Source organism: Lathamus discolor, chromosome 17 (assembly GCF_037157495.1).
Source record: "Lathamus discolor isolate bLatDis1 chromosome 17, bLatDis1.hap1, whole genome shotgun sequence".
In the NCBI taxonomy this organism is placed as follows: domain Eukaryota; kingdom Metazoa; phylum Chordata; class Aves; order Psittaciformes; family Psittacidae; genus Lathamus; species Lathamus discolor.
In genome coordinates this window covers 4,348,656-4,372,599 of record NC_088900.1, presented here as the reverse complement: position 1 = coordinate 4,372,599, position 23,944 = coordinate 4,348,656, and the positions used below count along the sequence as shown (strand labels likewise).

The window sequence follows — 23,944 nt, the reverse complement described above, 5'->3', positions numbered from 1 at the left end:
TCAGTCTATTTGTGGCTGTTGTGTACTTTGCGCACATCGTCCTACATTGTGTTGCAAAGCAAGAGGCTGGTTTCCACCTTTGCGTCAGTGATGGGAGATGGTTGCTGTGTATCTCTTCCTGTTAATTAGGGCTCTGATTCAGGAAACCACTGAGGATGTGAATAGTTGGTCCGTCTGCCCTGATTTCTCTAAGCTTTAGACATCTACATCTGAGTTAGTCACTGCCTTCATGGCCAACAAGGAAGTTACAAGCACCCCCAAAGCCACGCCGGGTAGGTGAAGCGAGTCACTTCTGGAGGTGCTCTGGGGCATTTTTTAGGTAGCAATGTGGATTTAGGGGAGAAATTAGATTTTGGCTTACTCTGTGCATCTCAAGAGCCTTACTTCTGCCTGAGCATTGACTTCATTGTGATTAGTTTTGTTTAGATGATGATGCCTCAGGACCAGGAGCTGTTGGTCCTCAGCCTCTTGCAAATGGAGCCCTACTTAATACTAGAATAAGTGCTTTAATTAGTCTTGCGTGTACCCTGAGTTTTCTGGTATCAAAACAAGACTGCTTTTGCTGCACTTAGGCTCTGATTCTGCCTCATACTGTACTATGAGGATGCTAACCCTCTGCCAGGATGCCATGGCAGCTATCAGCGTTAGGGAGGGATATACCCACATAAATCTGTGCGCCTTCCCCACATGTCACATTGAATGACTTTTCTCTTCCTCTGGGCACAGTCCAGAGCTCAGATTCAAACCCAAGTCTGCACCATGGCACTAGAAGCCAAGGCTGGAGGCAGCTCCAAAGCTGTCGTTGCGCTCGCAGCCTCCTGCCTCACTGCCTTCCCCTCTTCCTGCAGCACAACTTCACACCAATCCCAAGCTCTCCTTCCTCAGCAGAGCAGGACTCTAAAGAGTCCACGGCCACATTAAGTAAACATCAAAGGGGCTTTGATCAGCGGGCTCTGCCGAGCACAGAAGCCCCCGAGGAGCTCGGCAGGTCCGCAGGCAGCATCGGGGACACGGTACCTTAATTTTCTCCACTGCGACACAGGAGAATTTGTTTGAAGAACTGGAGCTTTTTGCACGGGGAAGGCACGCGTGCACGCAGCCTACTTCTGGAGAAACCCTTGTTCAGATCTCTGTTTGTTACTGATACTCAGAAAGCCCCATTAAGAAATCAAGGCATCAAAGGCACGCGCCTCCTCAGACTCCGGCGCTTTACTGCTTGTAGGGTCACTTGCTTGCCTCTGAAGAGTAAGATGCCTCAAGCCAGAGTTATCTTCCCTTCTGAGGGCCGTTTCCCATTTTACTTTGTTGCCTGCTAAGGGAGAAAGTGATGAAAGAGTCCATACAGTGGCAACGTTCTGATGTGGAGGACAAAGCAGCTCATTCCGTCTGCTTGTTAGATAGGAGTGCCTGAGACAGGGGCAAGGTAGGGGATAGTGTCCTGTCTCTACATATCTGTGTCTAAGTGGAGCAGCAGTTGGTTTGGGACGCAAAGCTGAGCTCTGAGGCTGACCAAGGCCTTCAGTTACGTGCCCACCTCACTGGTGCTTTACCAGAACAGTGCATCCAGCAGAATTTGCTTCCTGCAGCATCCCCATGTGCTTGCTCTGGTCCCCAGCCTAGTCTAACATCGCTGTCTGTTCTCTTGCAGAACTGGGGCTCCCAGGACGAGGATGCTGCCTAGTACTGGGGTTCATGTACAAGGAGAAGTACCGCAGGATGACTGAAGGTGAGCAGGTCCCTCACCTTCTATTCTTCTGTCCTCTTTAGCCATCTCATTGCAAGGGATGTGGATGCCCTACTGCTAGGAATGGGTTAGGTTCTTGTTCACACCAAGGACAAAATCCTGCTTCCCCTTTGATCTCTGAAACATCTTAGCAGGCATGGATAGGAAAAGCCCCCAAGCCTGAAGCTGCAAGAGAACAAGAGTTTTATTTCCATGCATCCATAATCCACTGTCCTTTCCTATGGAAAGGATTTGTTGCATGGAAAGCTCTTCCACAAGTTGCTGCATCTGGTCTTTTCATTCTAGCTGGGTCATAGAGCCTCACTTGTTTCCCTGTCAGTTTTCAGTGCCTCTGCACCTCTCAGAGGTGCCTTGCATTGTTCACCAAACCTTTGCTAAAGTTTCCCTGGTTTATATTCCAGTCATTCCGCAAGTATTTTATGAGCATCGATTAATCCATAGAAATATCATAAATAATTATGAAGCATAATAACTAAACAAAAACTATTCATGCTCAGAAGAATTGGCCGCCTTGCTTCTGGTAGCTTCGTTGTTTGGCTCCTTTTATTTGTGCAAACCTTAGTGCATCATCATCTTGGACTAAAAGGACGAGAGCCCTTTGGGATGGGAAGGTCTTCAGAGTGTGTCAAGGGGAATTTGGCTGCTATGAGGTTCCTTCAGGGACTGCAAGCTTGATCCGAATGCAGATTTAATCCATTCTGAGGGCTTTGATTGGGAATGATTTGGACAAAGTATGGGATTGCTCACAAGGGATGGTGCATTGCAGGAGTTCGCCATGGTGGTGCTTTCTTTCATAGGAAGGCTCGTCTTTGTTGGAGTAAAAGATGCATTAGCTTTCATGGGGTATAAAACTCATGTGGAGGCAAGTTTATGGCTCAAATATCAGTTAGAAGATCAAAGGTTCCTTGGGTCTCCCAGGAGCCCTGATACTGAGCTGATAACGTGGGGAAAGTACTTCACAAGACTTCACCTTGTGCTTGTTAATTACCGCTTGCTTTTTAAGCATTGATTAGAGTGTGTGTTTAATGGGACGGGGCTGCCCCTTGGGACAGAGGATGGCAGTCTGGTCTGAGTGCTGTGAGAAGGTTCAGTAATATCCCTCTTAATTCCTGCCTGTCCCTTAAGCCTATGGGGGAAGCTGCCCGTGGTTGTGCTGAGATGGGAAAGGGCATCCTAGGGATGCTCAGAGGATGTCTGAGAGCTGGCAGGACCCACCTTGGCATTCTGGCAATCCTTTGGGGTCCTTCACAGAAGCTCCTGTCCCCCAGGGGATTCAAAGCCTGCATTGGCCTAGGAAGTGAAGCCCCTTTTTCAGGCTGAAAGTGGCTTTGTGTGGCGAGAACAAAGGAACATGAAAGGCCAACAGTAAAGCCTTTGTGGAGGAACAGGAACAAAGTGTGCCTGCCTGATGCTGTGCAGCCAGCGAGCTTCTGGCCCCCACCAGCTGCAGGACCATTATGCTTAAAGGTACAATCTGCCAAAACCAAAGGCAGGGGATTTCCATGGCTACAAAGACCACCTAGGACTTGTGTTTTCACTAGAGGCCATTCCGGATGGCAATTGCAAGCCTCCAACCTCCCAGGATTTTGGTGTATTTCAGTGCAGAAAACCACATTGAGGGGGGTTTCAGATGCCTGGTCATCAACAGAGGTGTAGTGAGGGCATTTCCTGCCCAAAGCACCAAAGTCAGGCTCTTTGGGCCAGTTACCTTGCAGGGATAAGGAGGAGAGAGAGAGCTTCCCTTTTATACTTTAGCCAAGTGAGAGCTTTTCCTCTTTTTATTGCATGATGGTGTTAATGAATAGCCCTATTAATAATTGCAGGGTAGCTGAAGGAACTGAAAGCAGAGGTAGGCAGTGGGGCAATGGGCTAATTATGAAGTGTGGGGTCTCCATCGTAGTGGAAATAGGTAATTACAGGGCTCATTAGAACCTTGCTGTCACTTAACGGAGACATCTACAGAATGCACTCGTAGGCAGAGAAGCAAAAGAGGCCTTTTCAGTGTGGAGTTACCGCTTTGTGGTAGGAAAGCGCCTCTCCTGGCTGTTCCTATGGAGAAGGTCCAGGCTGGGCACTTGCAGCCCAGTGCAGCAGCCTCTCCCAGAGAGGTAAACTCAACGCTGTGGCTTGCAGATGCTCTGTGGCCATGCCCAGCAAGGGGTTTTGGTAGCATTATGCTGGTTGTTTGCCAGCTGGCAAGGGATGGATGTCCATTAACACAACTGATTGCAGATGCAGGCTGAGCCATCCTCCAGTGTGAGAACCTGTCTCTGTCAGCGTTAGTTAGCACATATCAATATATCAACCTGTGCCACGAAAAACCAGGTCTGGGGAAGGTGTTGGTATCTCTCCAGGGCTGCTGCCAGCACTGCTGGCAATGTACAGGGCAGGAATGTTTTGGACATGCTGCACTGTGTGTGATTCCTCCTTGTGAAACGTGCGCTGGGAGAAGGGATTGATTTGGGCACAATTTGGGGCTGGGAAGCGGGAAGGTGCTGCGGCAGTGTGGCTGTTAAGGCTTATCCCTTTGCTGTGATTGACGACTGCCTCGTCTGAGTGCTGGGATCGCTGTTTGGTGTGCGGCTGTGAGTTGTAGGGTGAAATTAAGCTGGTGATGGTTGTAGACAGAGGGAGAGGTAGAGCTGTCTGTAATGACGGCCTTGCAATAAAGACGCCTTGGAGTTAATCCTCTACCATCTGTCTTCATTCTGCTAATAACCCACTCAATCAGATGCTGCCGACTGTTTGTTAACATTCAGAAACAGATACACAATCAGGAGGAGCGTGCTGTTTGCTCACCGGGGGCTGGATCCCTCCCTCCTTGGGAACAACTCTCCCTTGGCCACAGTGGTTCAGTGGGAGCCACGGCTTGTGGGCTGGATGTCACAAGGCGCACGTTGTGCCGCGGAAGTGATGCTGAGGCTGGCTATGAGCTATCTGTTCTCCCCATAGCTTGTGTTGCCCTGGCTCAAGGGGATTTTGGAGTAGAAAGTTGGTATCTATTGGGTGAGTCACCTCAGCCCCTCAACACCAACGGTCTTGAACTAAATTTGGGCTTGTTTTCTCTTCTCTTTTCTCCTTCACATTCAATTCTCCTCCCTTCCCAAGTTCCCAAGGGAAGGCCAGGGGTGTGCTGTAAAATCTCTCTCTGCTCTTGGTCCCTACCTGTTCATAGGAGCAGGTCCTGAGCTGGCCTTGTTCCTCCTCAGTGGTCCAAGGCAGGCATTCAGGCATCAGTCCCTCTCCTGCTATTTTTCTTCTCCTCTCCTGCCTCTGACTTCCTGCCAGATCTAACTGGAGTCATTAGCAAGCATCACTGCAGCAATTATGGCACTTTCTGGCTGCCATTCATGAAGCTACTAACGGGAACGACTAAGCACTGAGAGGTGTCAGCCTTCACCTTCACCAACTGTTCTCACCAGCCGCTGGCAGCCTGGAGGTGCTACAGCCCATGGGGCAGCTCCCTGCCTCCTCTTCCTCCCCTTCCAGGCACTTGGCTGGCTCCTGTGTCCTCATGTGCAGTGGACAGGTGGCATCCCAGTGGGATGGACCCTCTGCTTGGAGGGGATGGGTGGACTTCATCCTTGTGTCTGAGTGCTCAGAGTAGCATCCTCCTCCTGGACCAGCTAACAGTAACTGATTGGTGCTCAGTGAAGGCCAAATGCCCCCTCTGCAGCTCCTGCCTTGGCTTATAGCCCTGCTTCCCGCTTGGCTCATATCCATCAGTTAGGGAGAGGCACAAGGCAAAAATCTGTACCTTGATCTGCATCACAGCTGGAAGCAGAACCAAGCCTCCAGTTTTCTGCTTTCAAGGCATCTCCATTCACTGTGCAAAGCACAGCAAAGCCAGCAGCCATTACTGCAGAGCTGCAGCTCCACATAGCAACCAGCACTGCTGTGTTTCACTGGGAGAGGATGTTGCTTAGCAAATCTTATCTGCTGGGTGATGGCTGGAGAAATGTGCTCAGATGGGGCTTTCTGAATCCAGGGTTTTCTCTAAAGGCCACGTGGGGCTGTTGGTCAGCATAAGACCCCCCAGCCTTGAGTATGGGGAGGATGGAGGGTGAGGACTTCAGTTTAGTAGTCTGAGCTGCAAATAAATCTTACCTTGTAGATTTAGTAGTCTGAGCTGCAAATAAATCTTCTGTTCAGGTTTGGGATCTTATTTAAAGGTGCTGGGACTAATGTAAAGCTCTGAGTTCTTTGGGGGGGGGGGAGGGAAGATGGAGATGCTAAAAGGATGGGGTTCAGCCACTTGTCTCAAAGGTGGGACATGATGTGAGGGCTGTTGGCCTGAATGGAAAGGAAAGCTACCAACCTGGTCTCTCTATGGTGGTCCATGCAGCCCTTAAAGGCTAGTGGGGATGGCTCTGTTCAGCCCCTGCCTGTCAGAAGTGTGCAGCTGCCTGTTTCTGGCCTCTGCTATCAGTTCGTGTCTTCAGCTTCAGGTATCTCTAGTCTGTGAATTGGTTTTGCTTCTGCTGGCATGTGGGGACAGAACTGTGTATGCATGTGAAAGCTGGTTTTATGGCTTATAATTATCTTGTTCCCATCCCTTGAATAACTATAGCTCCTCCATTATTAATAATTGGAATTCCAGTCCTTGTCATAGATCACAAAATGGAGCCGAAGCTCAACCCAGGCTCTGCATAATGTACCTTGGTCTAAATTGAATAATTGGTGAAAAGGTGGAAATCGTTAGTTTTCCCCCAGTTCCTTGGTGCTGGAATTAGTGAGATATTAGTGCAATTAGCCAGTGCTTCCATTTGAGGCTGCAATCATTTGGTTTGTAATTTAGAATAAATGTAAAAGCCCACTTGTGCTTCTGAACGGGTTATTTGTCCTGTTTAAAAGTATCTAATGGCGTGGCTGTCATCTAAGCAAGATACATTTGACCCATTTCAATTTGTTTCCCTTTTAATCTGCTATCTGTTTTCCTGGATCTTCTCCTTTTTTAATAAAAACATAAAGAAGAAGTGGGTGAGAGAGACCAAAGAGGGCAAGAATAGAAGCGTTATAGATCTGGAGTTTATCATAAGCCCAAGTAGTCTGAAATCAAGGCTGTTACACTGCAGAAAGCAATAAAAAGAAAACACTATTCAGAGATCATTTAAAGGGCCAAGTGACTTGTCAATGAGATGCTGCTCTATTCAACTGCCTCCTAATAGCTTTTTAAAGGGAAGATGCAGCTCTTGCAAGAATGAAGGCTGTGTTGCAGGGAGGGAGCACTGGGGTCAGTGGAGTGCTGTGGCAGTGATGCTGAGATGGGTGAAATCCGTTTCAAGGCCTCACCTTGCTCCTTGGAGAGAAACCAGCCAAGGCTGTGGGATGGAGTTGGTGCTGTTTTGGGGGGAAAAGGCTTGTTGAGAGAAGCTGCTGTGCCTCTGCTCCAAATGCCTCCCTGCTTGAATGCCCCTGCTGCTGCCTGCCGTTGTTCAGTGAATGCTTTGTCCTCTAAGAGCATGGCACTGAGATGCAGCGACGTGTTCATACCACCCATTAGTGGCCCAGCAAGGAGCTGCTGCCTCTGATTTGCTTGGTTTTATGGGATTACTTCATCTGGATCTTGAAAGTCACTTTTACATCTGTAACAGCACAGGCTGAGCATGAATCTTCCTTGGCTTCGAGGATAAATCAGAGCCAGCCTCTCTTATTCCTCTAACAAGTGACCTTTCCCCTCTACAGATGCCAGCAACCTCTGTGCTGCTGGGAAGCTCAGACTTCACTCTGTTCTCTGGCTTAACAGGGGAAAAGGTCTGTCCTTTGGGACCAGACCTGTAACATGTTACTTGATTTAGCTCAAGCAGCATTGAACTCAGAAGTCCATACACAACCTGAACATCCTCTTGAGCATCCCAACATCTTACAGTTTGCCCTCTGAGGCTTTGCCTGCAACCTGGGAATGGGATTTCTCCAAAGCTTTGCTCAAGGCTTACAGCATCCCTGGCACAAAATCTACTGGGATCTGCAGTGGTGGGTCCCTTATTAGCTGATCTCCTCCAGGATGCAGTGAGGACTTGCGTTGCTAACTCTGCTGTCATCGCTGATGAAGGTGCTGTCCCCTCACGGCTTGGCAGCTTGGTGACAGGGAAGCTTGCCTTACCCCAAGCACTGTCACTCGTGTCTCCCCGTGAAGACACAATCGCGATTGATTAGGGAAGGCATCTCCCATCTAACCTGCATTGATGCTGCTGTTCTTTATCTGATAAAAGCATTAGAGATGGAAGAGGCGAGTGGATGCAGTAAGCTCCGGAGAAGTTGTTAGAGATGCATTGTTATCAGCAGTGGTCTCATTGATATTTCTGTGGTGCTTTGTGTTTCTGTTAGCTAAACAAGGCAGGGATGCGAGTGAAACCTGAGGAAAAATCAGCATGCAGGCTGCCTTTTTGTCTCGTTTCAAGGGGAGACTCTGTCTGGGTTGGGTCAGATGGAAAAGTTGGGTAATACAGGACCTTGCTGCTTCCCCTCATAGGAAAGAACTTCTGCCTAAGAGCTCATCTCAATCTCCTCTCTGAAAGATTAAAGCCATTCCCCCTTGTCTTGTCCCTACATAACCTTGTCCAAAGCCCTTCTCCAGCTTTCTTGTAGCCCCTTTAGGCACTGAAAGCTGCTCTAAGGTCTCCCTGGAGACCTCACTTGTGAGTCCTAGACATTCACAAGGATGCTGCTGAAGGAAGGATCCCACGTGCCCTGCATTCAGGCAGGATAGGAAACACCTGAGCTTACTGCTGCTCTCTGCCCCTTTGGATAGTGGGAGCAGAGTTTCATCCTTGATGCTCTGGTTGTCTGTGATGCGGCTGAGCGACTCTACTGGTTGTAAATCTGATGCAAAGCTTGAGAGTTTTATGGCAACGATGGTGTGGTAGCACTTAATGGTCTAAGGGTATAATTTTATCTATTGATTGGAGTAGTGGCCCCGTGGAAAGCTATTGCTGCATGGTCTTCAATAAATGAATACAATACTTCCTCACTCCCTTAGTGGCATGAGATAATTCAGGAGCTGCTTCTCGTGCTGTTCAGCCTGCAGGTGTGTATGGGAGAACGTGGGATCACGTGGAATCTGTGTTCCCTTCCTTTGCAGGGACTAGAGGGCCTGCTAAAGATGCTTTGGGAATCTTAGGTTAATAAACACAGATCAATATCTGGGATGAGATTTAGAGTATCTTGGCTACTTGAATCCCATTGCCCTTGCACTCCCCTTTACGTCCTGATTGGCATTTGAAATGGGATGTGCATTAAAAGAACATGCAAGCTGGTGGGGAAGAACTTGTCCTGTAAAATGCACCCGAAAAGGGCAGAGATAACCTTATGTACTTCACCTTACCCTGGTGGCCACCTCCTGGTGTTGCTTTCTCCATTGCGTCAGGGCTGGTTTATTGTTGGAGGCAGGGGGAGCATAGCTTAAAGGAGACACATGGCTTCTCCCCAGGGAGGGTGTCTCTGGCTTTCCCATCTCTGTGCTGCCTCCAGGCTGCCCTCTTGGTTCTGTTGATAACTCTCCCCTCTCTGCAGAGCTGTTGCTGCAACCCTGGGGTCTGTTGTTTAGTTTCCTCCCTATGTGCCCATGGGACCCTGCCAGAGAAGTTGCTGGCAAGCAGTATTTCACCAGCAATCCAGGTCATGCTGTTGGCATGGTTTCCACCAGACCAGAACCTGGACATGCAGGTATGGCTGGGCCATCAAGTCAGGTTCTGATGATGCCATAAATCTTCCCAGCGTAAACTGATAGCACGATTGTGAGGGAGCCTGCAGCTTGGTAAAGTAACTGGAAGCCATTGCTTTCAAGAAAGTGATCCAGACTTCCGTCTGGGAAAGAGGCAAGGGTGTGAGAGTATATCCCCACTGAAGGCTGGAGAAACAAAGGGCATCTCTTCTGTCATTATGAGGTCTGCTGCGAGGAAACACAGGGTCTGTTCCTTCCAGGTCTGGATCTCTAACTGCCTTCCTTTGGAGGCAGACACATGAGCCTGCTTTCCACAAGCAGAGCCAGGTCGGAGCCTCGCAGGCTGGAGCAATGAAGCAATGCCAAGTTGCCACCGCTTAGAATATCAATTTAAACCACTGCATCTTGAAGTCTGAGACACACACTCTGTAGCAATAAACAGCCAGGTCTGCCATTAAAACAGACCTGAAGCCAGCAGAAACAAGTCAACTGTGCAGTTGCAAGCAGAAACACAACTGGTTAGAGGATTTCGAGCTAAAGCCATGCTGTGGGGTGGGAACTGATGTTGTGCCTATGACACCAGAAGGGTTTCATCTTCACAAGAGAGCCTGTGGCTTTGGTATGATATGAAAAGGCTGAAACAGTTCTGAAGCTCCATTCCCTGCTGGTTTCCCTGTGTGTCATTAGGTCACATAACGTCACCTCTGCTCTGCAGTTCCAACCTGTATGATGAAGCTCCTTTCTCACAGGAGCAGGGTAAGACAGCTGTAGTTCACAGCCATAATGACAAATAAGAAGAAATTGTGTGTTTCAGGCCAACAAAATGAACTTATTCCCATTTCTCAGTGAAGTGGGTTTTGGATTTGCCTGAAAGATACTTATTTTGCATTATCATGCTCTGTTTGGGCTGGCATTTCTTCAAGTCACCTAAAAATCCATTCTTATCATAAGGAAATAGTGAAATATTGTTGTCAAGTGTTGTCAAGTATCAAGCTGAGTGCTGCAAGTCCTGATCTTTTTCTCCCCAAGTTGCTTGATGTACCTGGCCAAACCCTGCCATCTGTATTCACTAGATAAAACTGAAGTCTGTTAGCAGCCTTCAGGTTAAGGCTGATGAAGATAGAAGGAATAGGCATGGTCAAAGAGCTGAAGGATAGATAGGGAGCTTGTGGGCTGGGAGTGTGGTTGCAATTCCCCTTGGCTGGGCACCCAACATGACAGTTATTTAGTGCTCAGGGCTGCTAATCTGATCCTTCACAGAGCAGGACAATCATGCTCCATTGCAGCAGCAATCTTGGGGCCTGTATATACCCTTTTATGCCCACTATTTGCTCCCATAAGTATTTACTCAATCCATAAATGCATTAATGGGACTAATCCAGAGATATAACTTGAGATGGATTTTTTTTTTCCCCTTTTACAAAGATGAACCTTCTATATAGACAAGGGGAAAGAGAAGAGAAGCGAAACATTCAGTGACTAATGATCCTCATCAATATTCATGAGAGATGGTATGCATTTCAAGACGTAAAATAAAGGAAGGAAGAAAGAGAGAAAGGAATTGACTTCTTTAGAAGCTAAATGAAATATTGAGGTTGACCTGGAGAGAAGTATGCCAGGTCCTTGTTGCCATCAGTTCTGACCAGGGGTCAGTTGAGGACCGGATCTGCCAATATAGACAGTGTGGCCAGGAGCTATGAGGGTGTTTGCTGGCATGGTAGCACAAATCTTCAGCTGGGGATGAAGTCCACAGTGAGCTGAGTGCAGTACAAACAGGGAGAGAAGCGATCCCTGCCCTAGGAGCCTCCATCCTAAGCCAGCTAAAGCTGGGGTATGGAACAGCAGCAGCAAGGGTTGGGACCAGTCTGGGCTGTCCCGGGTGAATCCTAGTTTGCAGTGTCTCCAAAAGATCTGTCTCTGCCATTCCCTGCTCTGAGGTTGCTTGTTTGGGACTTTTAGAGGGTGCAGTGGATGTTACTTGAGGCATGAGTGCCATAGGAGAATTCTGGAGTGCTTCTGGTGAGAATTGTCCCTTGTGCAAGCAAATGGCTCATCTTACAAACATCCGTTTATAGTGTGTTTATGCCTGTTCATATAGGGGGAGCTGGTTTGTTCTTGAGGAAGACATATCTTTTATCTACTGTGCTGTTCCTTCCTTTTTTGTGTGCTCTTTCTCTTCCTGTCCCTATTTCCCTCCTTGCTCTTGTCTTTGCTACAGCAGAAAATCCCAAGTGCTGAACTTGAAGGTGAAATATTAAGACCCCCAAATACATGAAAACAGAAAGAGAAACCTTGATCCTTCCCCTCGTCAGTCTTTTGTTAGCTGGAGGATAAGGAAAGCGGAGAAAACACCTGAGATATGGGTTTGTCAGAAGGACGTAGCTGTAGAGAGGCAGCAGTGACAGCGGAGGATGGAAGGAACCAGGATCTGAATAACCAAATTTACCTGCTGAAAAGAGCACAGGAGGCCTGGAAGAAAGGCTTCCCCCCATCCCCTTTCTTCTGCAAGTTGCCCTTGTCTCCCTCCGCTTCCAAGGCTGCTCCTTCTCATGTCGGTGACATCCCTTCCCTCCTCCGAGTGACAGCCGTCCCACCCCCACCAAGGTCGTCTGCCCTTGAGACCAGCTTTGATCTGTGCCCTGATAGAAGGGCCGAGTATTGACTTTGGCTTCAGCTTCATTAAGAGGCAGCCTCATTTGTCAACTTGTTTGTTTCAATAGCTGCTTGGGAGGCAGCGGTGCCCCGGCCCCTCCTTGCTGAGCCAAGGCAATAACTCCCTTCTCAAGGGTTTGCAGGCAAGGTCGTTGCAGGTGGCCTTGCATAGTCCTCTCCCTCTCATTAATCCATGTCACGGAGGGTTGAAGCAGGATTAGAGCCAGTCGGTTCTTGGATAGAGTCTTGAGGCTGTGGGTGCTGCGAGAAGCTGTGTGTAGGTGAGTTGGTATGCAGTGCTCCCGCATGGAAAGGCAGGTCCTGTCTGCTCGAGATGGGGTCTCATAGTGCCATCCTTGCAGGAGCTTCACTAGGGCTGGTTGTAATGATCGCAAGTAATGAAGATTCATTTCTCTCGACAGTTGTCATCAGGTAATGTGTCTGCCAATAATAGCTTCTGGTTTTAATGCAGGTGCTCAGATGAGGTTAATCAAGTTACCCAGGCCCTTTTGGTTTTGCCTTTCCTGTTGGTTAGTGAATAATGTATTGACAGGGGCTTGCTTGTAGTGTTTGACCTCTCTAGGAATTACCTGCCTGTGCTGCAGGTCCCCAGGAGTTAGATGAGCTTTAAGGTCCCTTCCAACTCAAACCGGTCTGTGATTCTATGATCTTTCCCTAAAATCACGTGAAATTCCAGACATCAGCGTTCCCAGGGTTATTTAAGGATTGGGAATGTGTCGGCATGACAGCCTTGTGAGGCAGAGAGGTTCCTGGCAATGCAGTATCTTGCCCTTTGCTTGGATTCAGACCAAAGCTAAGTACAGATACCTGCAGCACCAGGTGCTTCCAGACCTATCTGACCTTGTGCAGGAGAAACAGATGAAACCAAGAAGCCAGACTTCCCTGAACTACCAACTGGGCTGCGGTTTGCTGCAGACCTCAAAGTCTCCCTGTGCTAGTGAGGATGGGTGTAGTGGTGCTGGTTCTTTACTCCTGAGAAATACAGCATGTCCTGAGCCTTTGAGGGAGCAGCAGCCCAGCCCATGGGAAGGGAAGCAGCTCAAAAACCCAAGGTGCTGAAGCTGCGTTGTGCTGCAGGACTTAAAGCTGCTTCTGGTGCTGGCTCTCCTGAGTAACTCCTCATTCCTGACAGCAAGGAGGGAGCTTAGGGAAGATGTTCCTGGCTGTTGCCACAGGCGTTTTGCTCCAGCGGATCCCGAGGTAATAAGGCATCGGTAATTGTGCAGCTCCGCATGGGCTGCGATGTGACTGGCGCTGGAGTGTGCTGTGGGTCCCTGCAGCCCTGGGAGCATGGAGCAAAGCCAGGGAGAATACTGACTGTGGTGGTGGGAATGGCCCTGGGATTAGAGAGCAGGTTGTAAAAGGAGAGACTGGAGGAGGTAAATTTATATAGTCTGGAGGAGGCTCAAGGGGAGACACGACCGGAGTCTATAAATACACCCAGTAATAGAAACCAAGGGAGGAAATTATTCAGAGGAAGGGAAGACAAGGAGCAGTGCCTGAAGCAAAGGCAAGAAAAGTTTATGCTGGGTCTTGCATAGAAGGAGACGGGTCTTCAGCATCAGGCATCTGGCCAAGATGGGTACTGCTGCTGTTGTTACCCTGTACTCCCGGTACTGCTGCTGTTGTTACCCTGTACTCCCCATCCCCTCTGAAGCTTCACAAAGCCGGTTTCTCTGTCTCCTACTGGGCTTTGCTTCGTTTTACAGCGGCCCCACCTCATTTCTTCCCTGCCAGCCATCTCACACGGGTATCCTGCACTAAGCCATCCCAGCATGCCTTAGAAGGTTTAATAAAACAGATTGAGATGCATTGGGGCTTATGGCTTGACAACTAGTTCCCCTTGGACAAGAGCATTTGCCTTCGCTGGGTGACAGTGCTTTGAGTCCGCAGCCTTAGGCGCTGCAGCTCATTGCTAGTCATCTCTCCAATGAATAATACACAGGCCTGAATATTTGTCTGCATACATCTTCCTTTCCTATAGGGTAATTTAATGTTATCTTTGGGCCTCCTGCTCCTGAGATGAAGAGATTACTTCAAACCTGCAGCCCACAACCACAGCCATTGGTTTCAAACATCATTAAGTTTCATTATAACAAATAAACACTGCAATGACATTTATAAGTTACCAGAGAGCACAGAAACACAAATATGAAGCAGATAAACTGCATTTGATCCAAATAATTACTGCAGGCAATATTGAGCTTAGGCTGAGCTGGCAGCCGGGTGCCGAGTAATTTATAGGAGTCTGTAAGGCGCTGCGTTGCACACTGCTGCTTAAAAATTATGATGATGGTTATGTGTCTCTCTCTCTAAAGCCTTAAACAGGTTATGTTCCTGCCTTGGGGGAGGCAGGAAGCTTTTCCTCAAGCCAGAAAGGAGGGTGGCCCTAAATGTGTGGTTGTTGCCAGTTTGGGGACTTTTCTATCCCCATTCCTCAGCATTTTAGCCCAAGCAGGGTCCTGCAGTTGAGGTTTCTGCTTGAAGCTGCAAAAGAGGCCTTTCTTTATGTATATATTGTCATTTTGCCCTGTGGATTTCTATCCTCAGCTGTGGATTCATCAGGTTTCAAGAGGGGGGAATCCTTTGAGAGAGATTTTTGCGGTCAGACAGTGCAACGCTGTAAGAACTCAACTCCTTTCATGTTTGACTCCCAGCTTTATGCTACCTGCTCTTAACCCTGGTTGAGGAAAACAGGGTAGAAAAGCATCTCCCCCCAAAACCTGAATGAAGAGAGGCTTGCGTGTGAGTAAATTCTCTCAAAGCTTTGCCTCACTGTGTAGGGCCGAGGGTTTGTCTGCTTTGGAGTTGAGAGCACATCATCTCCTAAGTGAGCCACGTGGAGCTTGTCATGGGATAGAAAGCTTCCGATGTGCTGCAGGCATAGAGGCTTAACCCAGGAGGGGTCTCAGGAGCAGCTGGGTTTATTGATGAGCATCTCTCATTACCTGCTCATTAACTCAGCAGCCTGGAGTGTGCTAATCTTCTCCTGGACTGGGTTTTGTACAAGCAAGCCATTGACTCTGCAGTGGGGACCATTGAGAAGGAGATAGTAACAGAACAAAGAGCAAAGTCTGGTGTTTAAATACATCCAAGTCCCTTTCTGACGTGTCCTTTCTCTTCAGCAATACAGTAAAGATGTTGCTGGGTCCATTATCCCAGGGCTTCTACCAAGGGTACACATGGACTGATAAAGCAGTTGCAGGGCTATAAATATTGACTGGATTCATGTTTCATAACACCACAGACTGGTTTGAGTTGGAAGGGGCCTTAAACTCACCCAGTTCCAACCCCCTGCCATGGTCAGGGACACCTTCCACTGGAGCAGCTTGCTCCAAGCCCTGTCCAATCTGGCCTTGAGCACTGTCAGGGATGGGGCAGCCACAGCTTCTCTGGGCACCCTGTGCCTCAGCATGCTTCCTCTCATTTTTCATGGCTCTTGGCTTCAAAAGGCAAAACCAAGTCAAAACCAGGAGCCAGTTGTTGTAGGCAATGGTACAGGTCACTGGCTTCCTCTGTAACGGTTGAGCAGTGGAGAAATGCACTTTCTAGGCATTTCCCTGGATCTGTGGATGCAGTACAGCAATGTTTTTCAGCGGATGGAGCTGTTATTAGGCTTTCATGTGTAGATAGTTGTTGAGCACCTTTCTCAGGTAAAAGGGGTGGGCATGACTGTGAACCATCTCCTGCTCAAATGATGATCTGCTCCCTTTCTGTTCATTTTAGCATCTCTTGTCTGCTCCTGTCTTTCCCCTGCCACTTTTATTTGAGCGTTGCACATGCTTAACTTTAGGCAGTTCTTCAGAATAATTTGTTTTAACTCTAAATATGAATCTTGCATGTAAAAAAGGAAGAGCATGTATTTACAATCATTTCCGCTTGGCAAAATCCAAACAAACAACAATTACAGTAGAAACCTGCTCATTCTCATTCCACTTCTTCTTCAGACCTGGTAATTCATGCAAGGCAACCTGAAGCAATCTCACCCTGCTTCTTAGCTCAGCTAAACAGGGAGCTGGAGCGAGTCTTCAGCCTTGGTGCATCACGGTTTGGGTTAGAAGGGACCTTAGAGATCTTCTAGTTCCAACCATGGATCCACAATACCATGTAGTTAGGAGCTACCGCAGAAGAAATGTGGTCAATGTTTCGTGCAGACAGTGGCCTCTCAATGTTTAGGGGCAGGAATAGGATTTGTTCTTGGGTTTCCCTACCTCGATGCATGCAGTTATTTTGAGAAGAAACAAAGCCTTTCAGTAGGTTTAGGGTTAAATATCTACATTTTCTGTTCTGAAATGGGTCTTCATGTTTATTTTAGCCTAGAAAAGGCTCTGGAGAGACCTTAGAGCAGCTCCCAGCGCCTAAAGGGGCTACAAGAAACGTGGAGAGGGGCTTTGGGCAAGGGCAAGGAACTGGATGAGCTTTAAGGTCCCTTCCAACCCAAACCAGTCTGGGGTTCTATGATTTCTCTCTGTGCCTCAAAGCAAATGATAACAGATCCTGAAAACTAAGTGTGGAAGTAAAACATGGTGCGACCCAAGGTGAGCTCTTTGGTCTGATTTTCCACCCTGTGGACTGCACAGCTTCCAGTTGCTTGAGGGCAGAGCAAGACTTTGAAATCTCCAAATCTTTTGTGAAATGCATTATTCATCCTCGTTTTCCTGTGGATGAGTGTCCTGCTTGCCCTCTCACTCAAAGATAAGCTGAGATTATTAGGGCTGTATTTCAAAAGAGCCTCCCTGATCTGGGAAGAAAGGGTGGGATAAGGCGATGCATCTGGATTGAATGTTATGCAGGGCTGCGGAGAGATTTCAGAAGGTCACAAGGGTTAAAATCCTTAAGGATTTTATCCAGGATACTGCTCAATAGCTTGAGCATCAGCTGTTATTTCAGGAGGAACTCTTTCTTTTCCTCCTTTGGGAGTTACAGTGGGTGAGTTTAGGTCCCAGGAGTGTCTGTGCAAGGCTCCTGCAGCTAAGGACACACCGACCCCATTCTGAACACGTTCTGCCAGCTGCAGATAGTTCACATTGGAAATGCATCTGTAGTTGCCACGGCTGGAGTCACTGGAGCATCCCCTCCTCTTCTCTCCAGCCCATCAGCCTGGCCGTGGTGGAGCTGTGCCAGGACAGCTGCACCTTGACAGAGAGCAAATAGTAATTCATTATCCTGCGACAGGTTCCTGGGCAGCGCTGATAGCAAAGTGTTTCTTAGAGTCACTGGCAATTTTCAGGGGGAGCTGGAGCCTCCAGGAGGATCAATGTGAGGAAATCTATTCCCCTCCACCCATGAGAGCAAAGCATTGCGTGTCTCAAGTGAGGGATGCTGATTGGTGCTGTATCCGGGGGTTCCAAATGCCTTGTGCTGCTGCTACCCTTGTTTCTAGGAAGAGCAGGCATCGCCCCTGTACCCCAGGCAGCCTCGGCCAGCCGTTAGCTTTAGTAACACAAACAGTTTTGCTTCCTGTCCCCCTCTACAAAGCCTCATCTACCTCTTTGCTGCAAGAACAAACCCTCATGGTGCCAGGCCCTGGAGCTGAAAACCACCTCATTCAGCTTGCTGCTCCTGTCTCCAACCAGGAATAGTCCTCTGTGTCCCAAAGCTCCTCTCATTGTTTTCCTGACTCTGTCAGTTTGCCTAATAAAGGATAACGCTTCAAGCTTGGCTTTCTCTGGGCAGCAGATACACATGTGGTTGTTAAAACAGTTCATTCAAACCCATTGAACTGGAATATTCAGGGCAATTCAGTGTGTAAGGTCACTTGAACAGTGACCTTAGAGACTGAATTTTTGGACTTACTGACTTGAACTTTATGGGGACAGCTTAGTTTTGATTCCTTGGTGCAGTGCATTAGTTGGGTTTCTATCGGTGTAGCTAACAGGTATTTAATCTCACTAGAGGCAATTCTCGAAGCTGGTGCAGGGAGGAGTTTGCTAATAAATAACCCACAGTAAGTATACTCTTACACCTTCTCCAATTGGTAGCTAATAGCTGAGCAGACGATGACATTTAAGCCCTTTCTGCATGGCTGATCAAACTACCCACAGTGACTTTGAAAGCAGTGCTGGGATTTCATGTGGGTATCAAAGCGAGTGGAACACTCGAGGGTTCAGATCTCTCGCCTGTGTGACTAATAGACAAAAAGATTTCTAAAAGGTTTAATATCTTATTCAGAATTTCCCTGTCTCCCATTTGAAGCTGCTTAGTGGACACAGTGCGATGCTGGTGTGTCTGGTCTATGCAGCGTTGGGAAAACATCAGCCGTTGCTGCAGGATGAGGCTTGCTCGGAGCTGGTGCATGTCCCGGAGGCCAAGCTGCAGAGCAGAGCACCCTTAAACTCAGCTCTGACTCTTGGCACTGCTTTTCCTGGAGTGGTCCCTGCATCCAGGATCGTTTTGGTGTCATAGAAATTCAGCCCACTTCTTCCCCTTCATAACTGTACTATGAATCCCAGAATCATAGAATCCCAGACTGGTTTGGGTTGGAAGGCACCTTAAAGCTGATCCAGTTTGAACCCCCTGTCACAAGCAGGGACACCTTCCACTAGAGCAGGTTGCTTCAAGCCCCGTCCAATCTGGCCTTGAGCATTGCCAGGGATGGGGAAGCCACAGCTTCTCTGGGCACCCTGTGCCAAATCAGTTGATGGGGACTGCCAGGCTTTGCTTGCAGGGATGCTTCAAGGGGAAGGTGAGTCCCACCTCCTACAGCTTTGCACTAGGAGAGGGGATGCACTCAATGCAATCTGGTCAGTAAGGACCAGGCTGCCACTTGCCTCTCCAATACAGCCGCTTCATTCCTAGACTGACGGGTGTTGTGCTTTTCTATTTCAAATTGAATAATTCAGCAGCATCGAGCACACAGAAGCCATGTGAGCTGGATTTAAGTAGTCAAACTAAAAAAGGCCAAACTGACATTTTTGTTCAAATGGACTTTATGTTTTTTCCCCCAAGGAAACAAAATAAAATAATAGTAAGCTTATGCAAGGGCTGAACTCAAGCTACCTTTCATTTTAATTCCATGAAGCTGAAAGGAAGTACATGATGTATCACCAACAAGTGCTCTTCCCTTGGGGATGCTGCTCCATGTCTCCTAATGTGGACAGCATTGTTGGTTTGATTCATCTGCTCCTATCTGGGGAGACCCAAGTCTTTTTCTTCTCCTGAGCTGCAGGAAAAGCTTGCCCTCATCCTTGTCTATATCCCTGGGGACACTTGGATATCCCTTTCCTTTCTGTTCCATGGGCACACAACCTCAAGGCTGGTTTGGGTGGCATCTCTCACTGGGGGGATAACTGGGAAGTAGGTAATGAGTGGCTGTGCTGCCTGCCCGCTCTTCCCTGTTTGCTCTGTGCTTCCCCAGTGACTGACAATTCCAGGGAGTGTTGTAAATAATGTAAAGCTTTTGTCTGCTTGCTTTTCCTCATCACCTAAAAATCGATGCGGGTGCGGGATTTCAAGCACAGTGGGCCTTATGCAGGTAGCTGCTTGTCCTTGGCTTGGAGGAGAGGACCCTTTGAGCACTGAGAACCAGCCCATTTGTCACGGGATCAATAGCTGAAGCTGCATTGAGTGTGCAGAGACAAGCCCTCATCTGTGGGGAAGGTGTGCACATGCATCCATCCCCACCCTCCCTTCCCAGTCCTCTCTATGGACAAGTAACGACTATCTCCAGGCATCACATAGTGAGAAACCAGCCCTGGTTTGAGCTGGGCTTAACCCAGCCATGACTTTACATGGGGACACTCAGTGGCACTTGGTCTGAAGGGGAGCCCTTCTAAGATGTCAAGTCTTTGGTTATCACACAGCAGCCCCTTGATCACCCTTCTATTGCACATTGTGCCGGCTCTGAGGCAGAGGAAGGATTAGCTCTCTCCATCAAGGGCCAATGAAAATGTCCCACCACTCATAATCACTGCGCCTTTCATTCCTGAACAGTAATATTTTTATGAGGAGCTTCATATCCTTTCCTCACTAAAAGGACTAATTCTTTTCAGAACACAATGGAAATTCAAAGCTCCACTTACATAAAAGGAGCCACGATGTCTCCATTTCTAATGAGTCATTGTTCCCTCTTTAAGTCCCTTGCTTCTTACTACAATGCTCACTTCTCCTGGGTAATGAAAATTTAACTATCTGCTGTTCCTGTTTGCCTCTTGTCTTCCTGCAGCAAGTTGTCTGAAGCCAGGCTGCTTTTTACACAGGAGGCTGCAAGCTGAAATCATTCAGACAGGAGCTCATGCAAACAGATTTCAGTCTTCAGAGAGCTTTGAAAAGCCAATCACCAGCTCAGGCTTCGGCAACGGAAGGAGCTTCAAGGTGCCACTGTGTCACAGATGCCCTGGGTGACCTTGGCGATGGCACTGTGGAGGCGCTTCCCACCATTTTCTGGGCTGTAAAATGGGAATTCTGGTCCTTCTCACCATCCATGGGTGTTGGGGCTTCTCTGAAAAGGAATGCCGGCGGCGTGATTTCCCTTGGAAATCACAAACATAGCAGAATCCCAGCCTTTGTTTGGAAGAACAAGGCAACATTACAGAGAAACATTGAAACCCGGGAGCCACAGGTGCAAAATCCATTAAGGAAACATAAAGAGTTCTAAAGGTGTTCTCTCTTTCCTTTTTTTCCTTCCTCTTTCATGACATGTTTGTGACTTCATAAGGCTCCTGCCTGTGATGTTTGAAAGCAGGGTTAGCGTTATCACCTGCTCGCTGTTCCAGTGCCTCCTTTGTTCTCCCAGTTTAGGATCCTAATAGCTGTGAGAAGTGCCCCCCCCCTTTTTGTTTTGGGGATGCTTCCCCCAGGAAGACAGGGATTGCAGGGCCAGGGAAGGGGTCAGGCAGTCTGCTGGCAGTGTAAATAGCTCCTCGGGGAGCAAAGCAAAAGCAGCGACCAGGAGAAGATGAGGCTCTGAGATCAAGAGCCTCTCGCGCTCTCTCTGACATCAAAGCCCTCCTCTACAGTCGCGGGTCAACCTGCAGCTGACAACCTGCATTCAGCAGAAGGGCAGCTTGAGAGTGCAAATAGGACTTGGCCATCAGGCTGGAACGTGGCCAAGAGGCATGGTTAGCATCTCATTTACATATCTATTTGCTTTTGAAGAGGAAAGAAATCAACAGTGAATTCGGAGTAATAATATTTGCTTGTGTGTGGTGCATCCCCTCTCGGCTGGATGAAGGGCGTGGATGCACTGGGGAAGGCAGAGTTGGTGCTGGGTGACTCTCAATGATGCTTGCAGGAAGGGTCCATTGATTTAATGGCAGGTGTCCTTGCCCATGGCAGAGGATTGGAACCAGATGAGCTTTAAGGTCCTTTCCAACCCAAACCATTCCATGATTGTATGATTTGGAAAGCCAGGTTATAGGTAAAACAGGGTGGGTTTTTTTTGCTAATACCCTATTTAGTGGAAAGGGAGAGAATGGGAATCTTCTGGTTGACCAACAGCACCATGTGTGATCACTGAAGTGCTTGTTTTGGTTTGGTTTGTTGGAGTCAAACCACCCTGCTTTGAAATCGAAGCACCCTTTTGTAATAATGTTGTAAATGTTCATGGGAAAAATACCCAATTGACTGTTTCAGCCCATTTTCTAGTAGCTGAAACCACTCAACCTGCACTCGTAAATCACCTTCTCCCAATCTCCCCATTTCCAGTTATTTTCTGTCAAGTACCTTATCTCCCTTAAAACTTTCCTGCAAATGACTTGTTCCTTTGACATTAAGACATAAGACGGCTGAAAGCTGTAACGTGGACGGTCCTCTGATCTTCCAAACCCAGTTAAACCCAGTAATCAGGCTTTAAGCTGATTTGAGCTCTGCCTTCAATGCTTCCTAAATTTTCTTTGCTTCTTTTTTATCTGTGATTTAGGGAGCGATGATCCTGCTGTGGAGCAGGGACTGGGCCAGGTAATGCTCTTAAGGTCCTTCCCCATCGCTCCTCTTCCGTAACTGAGCTTTTGTAGCTGAGATGGAGCCTTAAACCAGGAAAAAGAGATGGTTTCAAGTGACAGCTTTTCACACCGAGCAAAGAGAGGGAAGGAAAAGACAGGAAGCATATGCCATATTTTGCTCTGATTTTCCACAGCCATCAGCTGCTCTCTAAAACAAATCAGGAAACAAGAAAAACCCCATCCCAAACCAGCCCTAAAAAGAGCTTCATTTCCAACAGCAATTACCAAATGGAGCCTCTGCTTAACGGCCGTTTTCAGAGGGCATGGACACCACTTTCTGCTTCTGCTTTCTCCTGATGACTCTTGCAGCTCCCAGCTGACAACCTGATAATTCTCAGCGATGAAACAATCTCCCTGGGTTATTGCAGCGTTCCGGCGCTGTCCTTGCTTGCCTTGAGAATTGTCAGGATTATAGAGTGAGCCGTGAAAACGCAGTTAGCGGGTGGAAAATATGTAATGAAAGGAAAGAGAAACAAAACAACGAAGCAAAATGCTCTCTTTTCCCTGCTTCCTTCCCTATTTTCACTCTTATCCCCACTTTCCCCTAATAGCGCTTGTCCTTTTTGAGTCCGAATAAAATACAGAGGTGATTGAATGTCCCTTTTGCAACCAAGTTTCTAAATCTCAGTTTGGCATAACCAGGGTTGTAAGGTCTTTCCCAGCAGAAAGAACTGGAGTCTGCCTTGGAATAAACCTTCTGTGTGCGCAGCACCTCACTCACAGTAACCAATGTGTTTCTTTGGAGCGCCTGTGATGAAAATCAGATTTCCTTGCAAATATAGGGGTGCAGGAAGAGTTAGGACCTCAGAAATACCTAGGAATATTGTCCTCGGGGTGTGTCGGGGTGCTGCAGGGGGGGTTTGCAAAGATTTGAGCAGGGTTTTCTAACCTGCTGTATGTAAACCAGTAGCAATCTAGAAAGGATGGCTGTGCTCTTCCCCGGGCATCTTTAGGTGCCTAAGAGCAAGTTCAAGTTAAGCTGTGCTAAATTAAATAGAAAAGAAGCGTTCACATGGGGGCATGCAATAGTTTAAGTTAGAAGATGATTGAGTGTTGTAGCTCTGGTCCTGTAGGCAAGGCCGGGCAACTCATTTGGAAACAAGTTTAGTTGTGAGAACTTGTGTCACACTTAACCTTGGTTTAGGATTAATCATCAGTCAATGATTAAACTGAGTTAATGTAAATTAGGATTGAATTGATTTAGGGAGGTTCGCAAGGGGACTTGTCCTGGTTTAACAAATTGATTTTAAAGAGAAACTTTTTCTTCAGCCCGGTATGATGCTGGGCATTGAACTGACATTCAGCTGAGCGGTGGGGGCTTTTGATGCTGTGCCTGGTGCGGGGTGATAATTCACACAGCAAGGCTCCTGAGCCTGAGAACCCCTCGGGTAGCACAGCAAGCCACAATCCAGTCGTTCCGCCTTGCTCCGAGCTCATTTTTCAGATCTCTCTTATATGCAGAATAAGACCAAAATGCTAAAGTGCTGGCCAAGCGACAGTGCTATTTGGGTGCTTGGCACAGAGGACCCTGCTGACAAGGTGTCCAGCTATCAGCCAACCAGCCTGAAATGGCTTTGCATTTAGAACCTTTTGCCATCTGACTGTGGCACTAAGCACAAGCTTGTAGCACAACAAGCCTTCTCACTAGGATATCCCAGGAATGTATTTGGTTTAGGGATGCTATGGCAACGTTTGGTGTTGATATTAAAATGTTCTCCATAGCAGAGGTGTTCAAGTTTTCGAGCATCTCCATGGCCTCCTCTGGACTTGCTCCACATCCTTCTTGTGTTGTTGCTCCAGAGACGGATGCAGGACTGCAGGGAGGTGGGGTCTCAAAAGTAGGATTTAACCCTTTCAATGTTTTTCAACTGTGGCAAGGCCAAGGAATGATGATGTATTTCAAAGTGTGAATATAAAACATAC

General features: G+C 47.9%; 1 protein-coding gene across 8 annotated transcripts in view; it reads left to right on the top strand.

The window, feature by feature from the left end:
- KIRREL3 (kirre like nephrin family adhesion molecule 3) overlaps positions 1-23,944 on the top strand; it is a 274,316-nt gene that overhangs the window by 179,177 nt on the left and 71,195 nt on the right. For 6 of the 8 annotated variants that reach the window (XM_065696937.1, XM_065696932.1, XM_065696933.1 and 3 more), the window contains one exon: positions 1,649-1,726. The exons of the other annotated variants lie outside the window; for them this stretch is intronic. In XM_065696937.1, the coding sequence (XP_065553009.1) occupies positions 1,649-1,726 (78 nt within the window). The remainder of the gene's footprint in view (positions 1-1,648; positions 1,727-23,944) is intronic. 8 annotated transcript variants of the gene reach the window in all.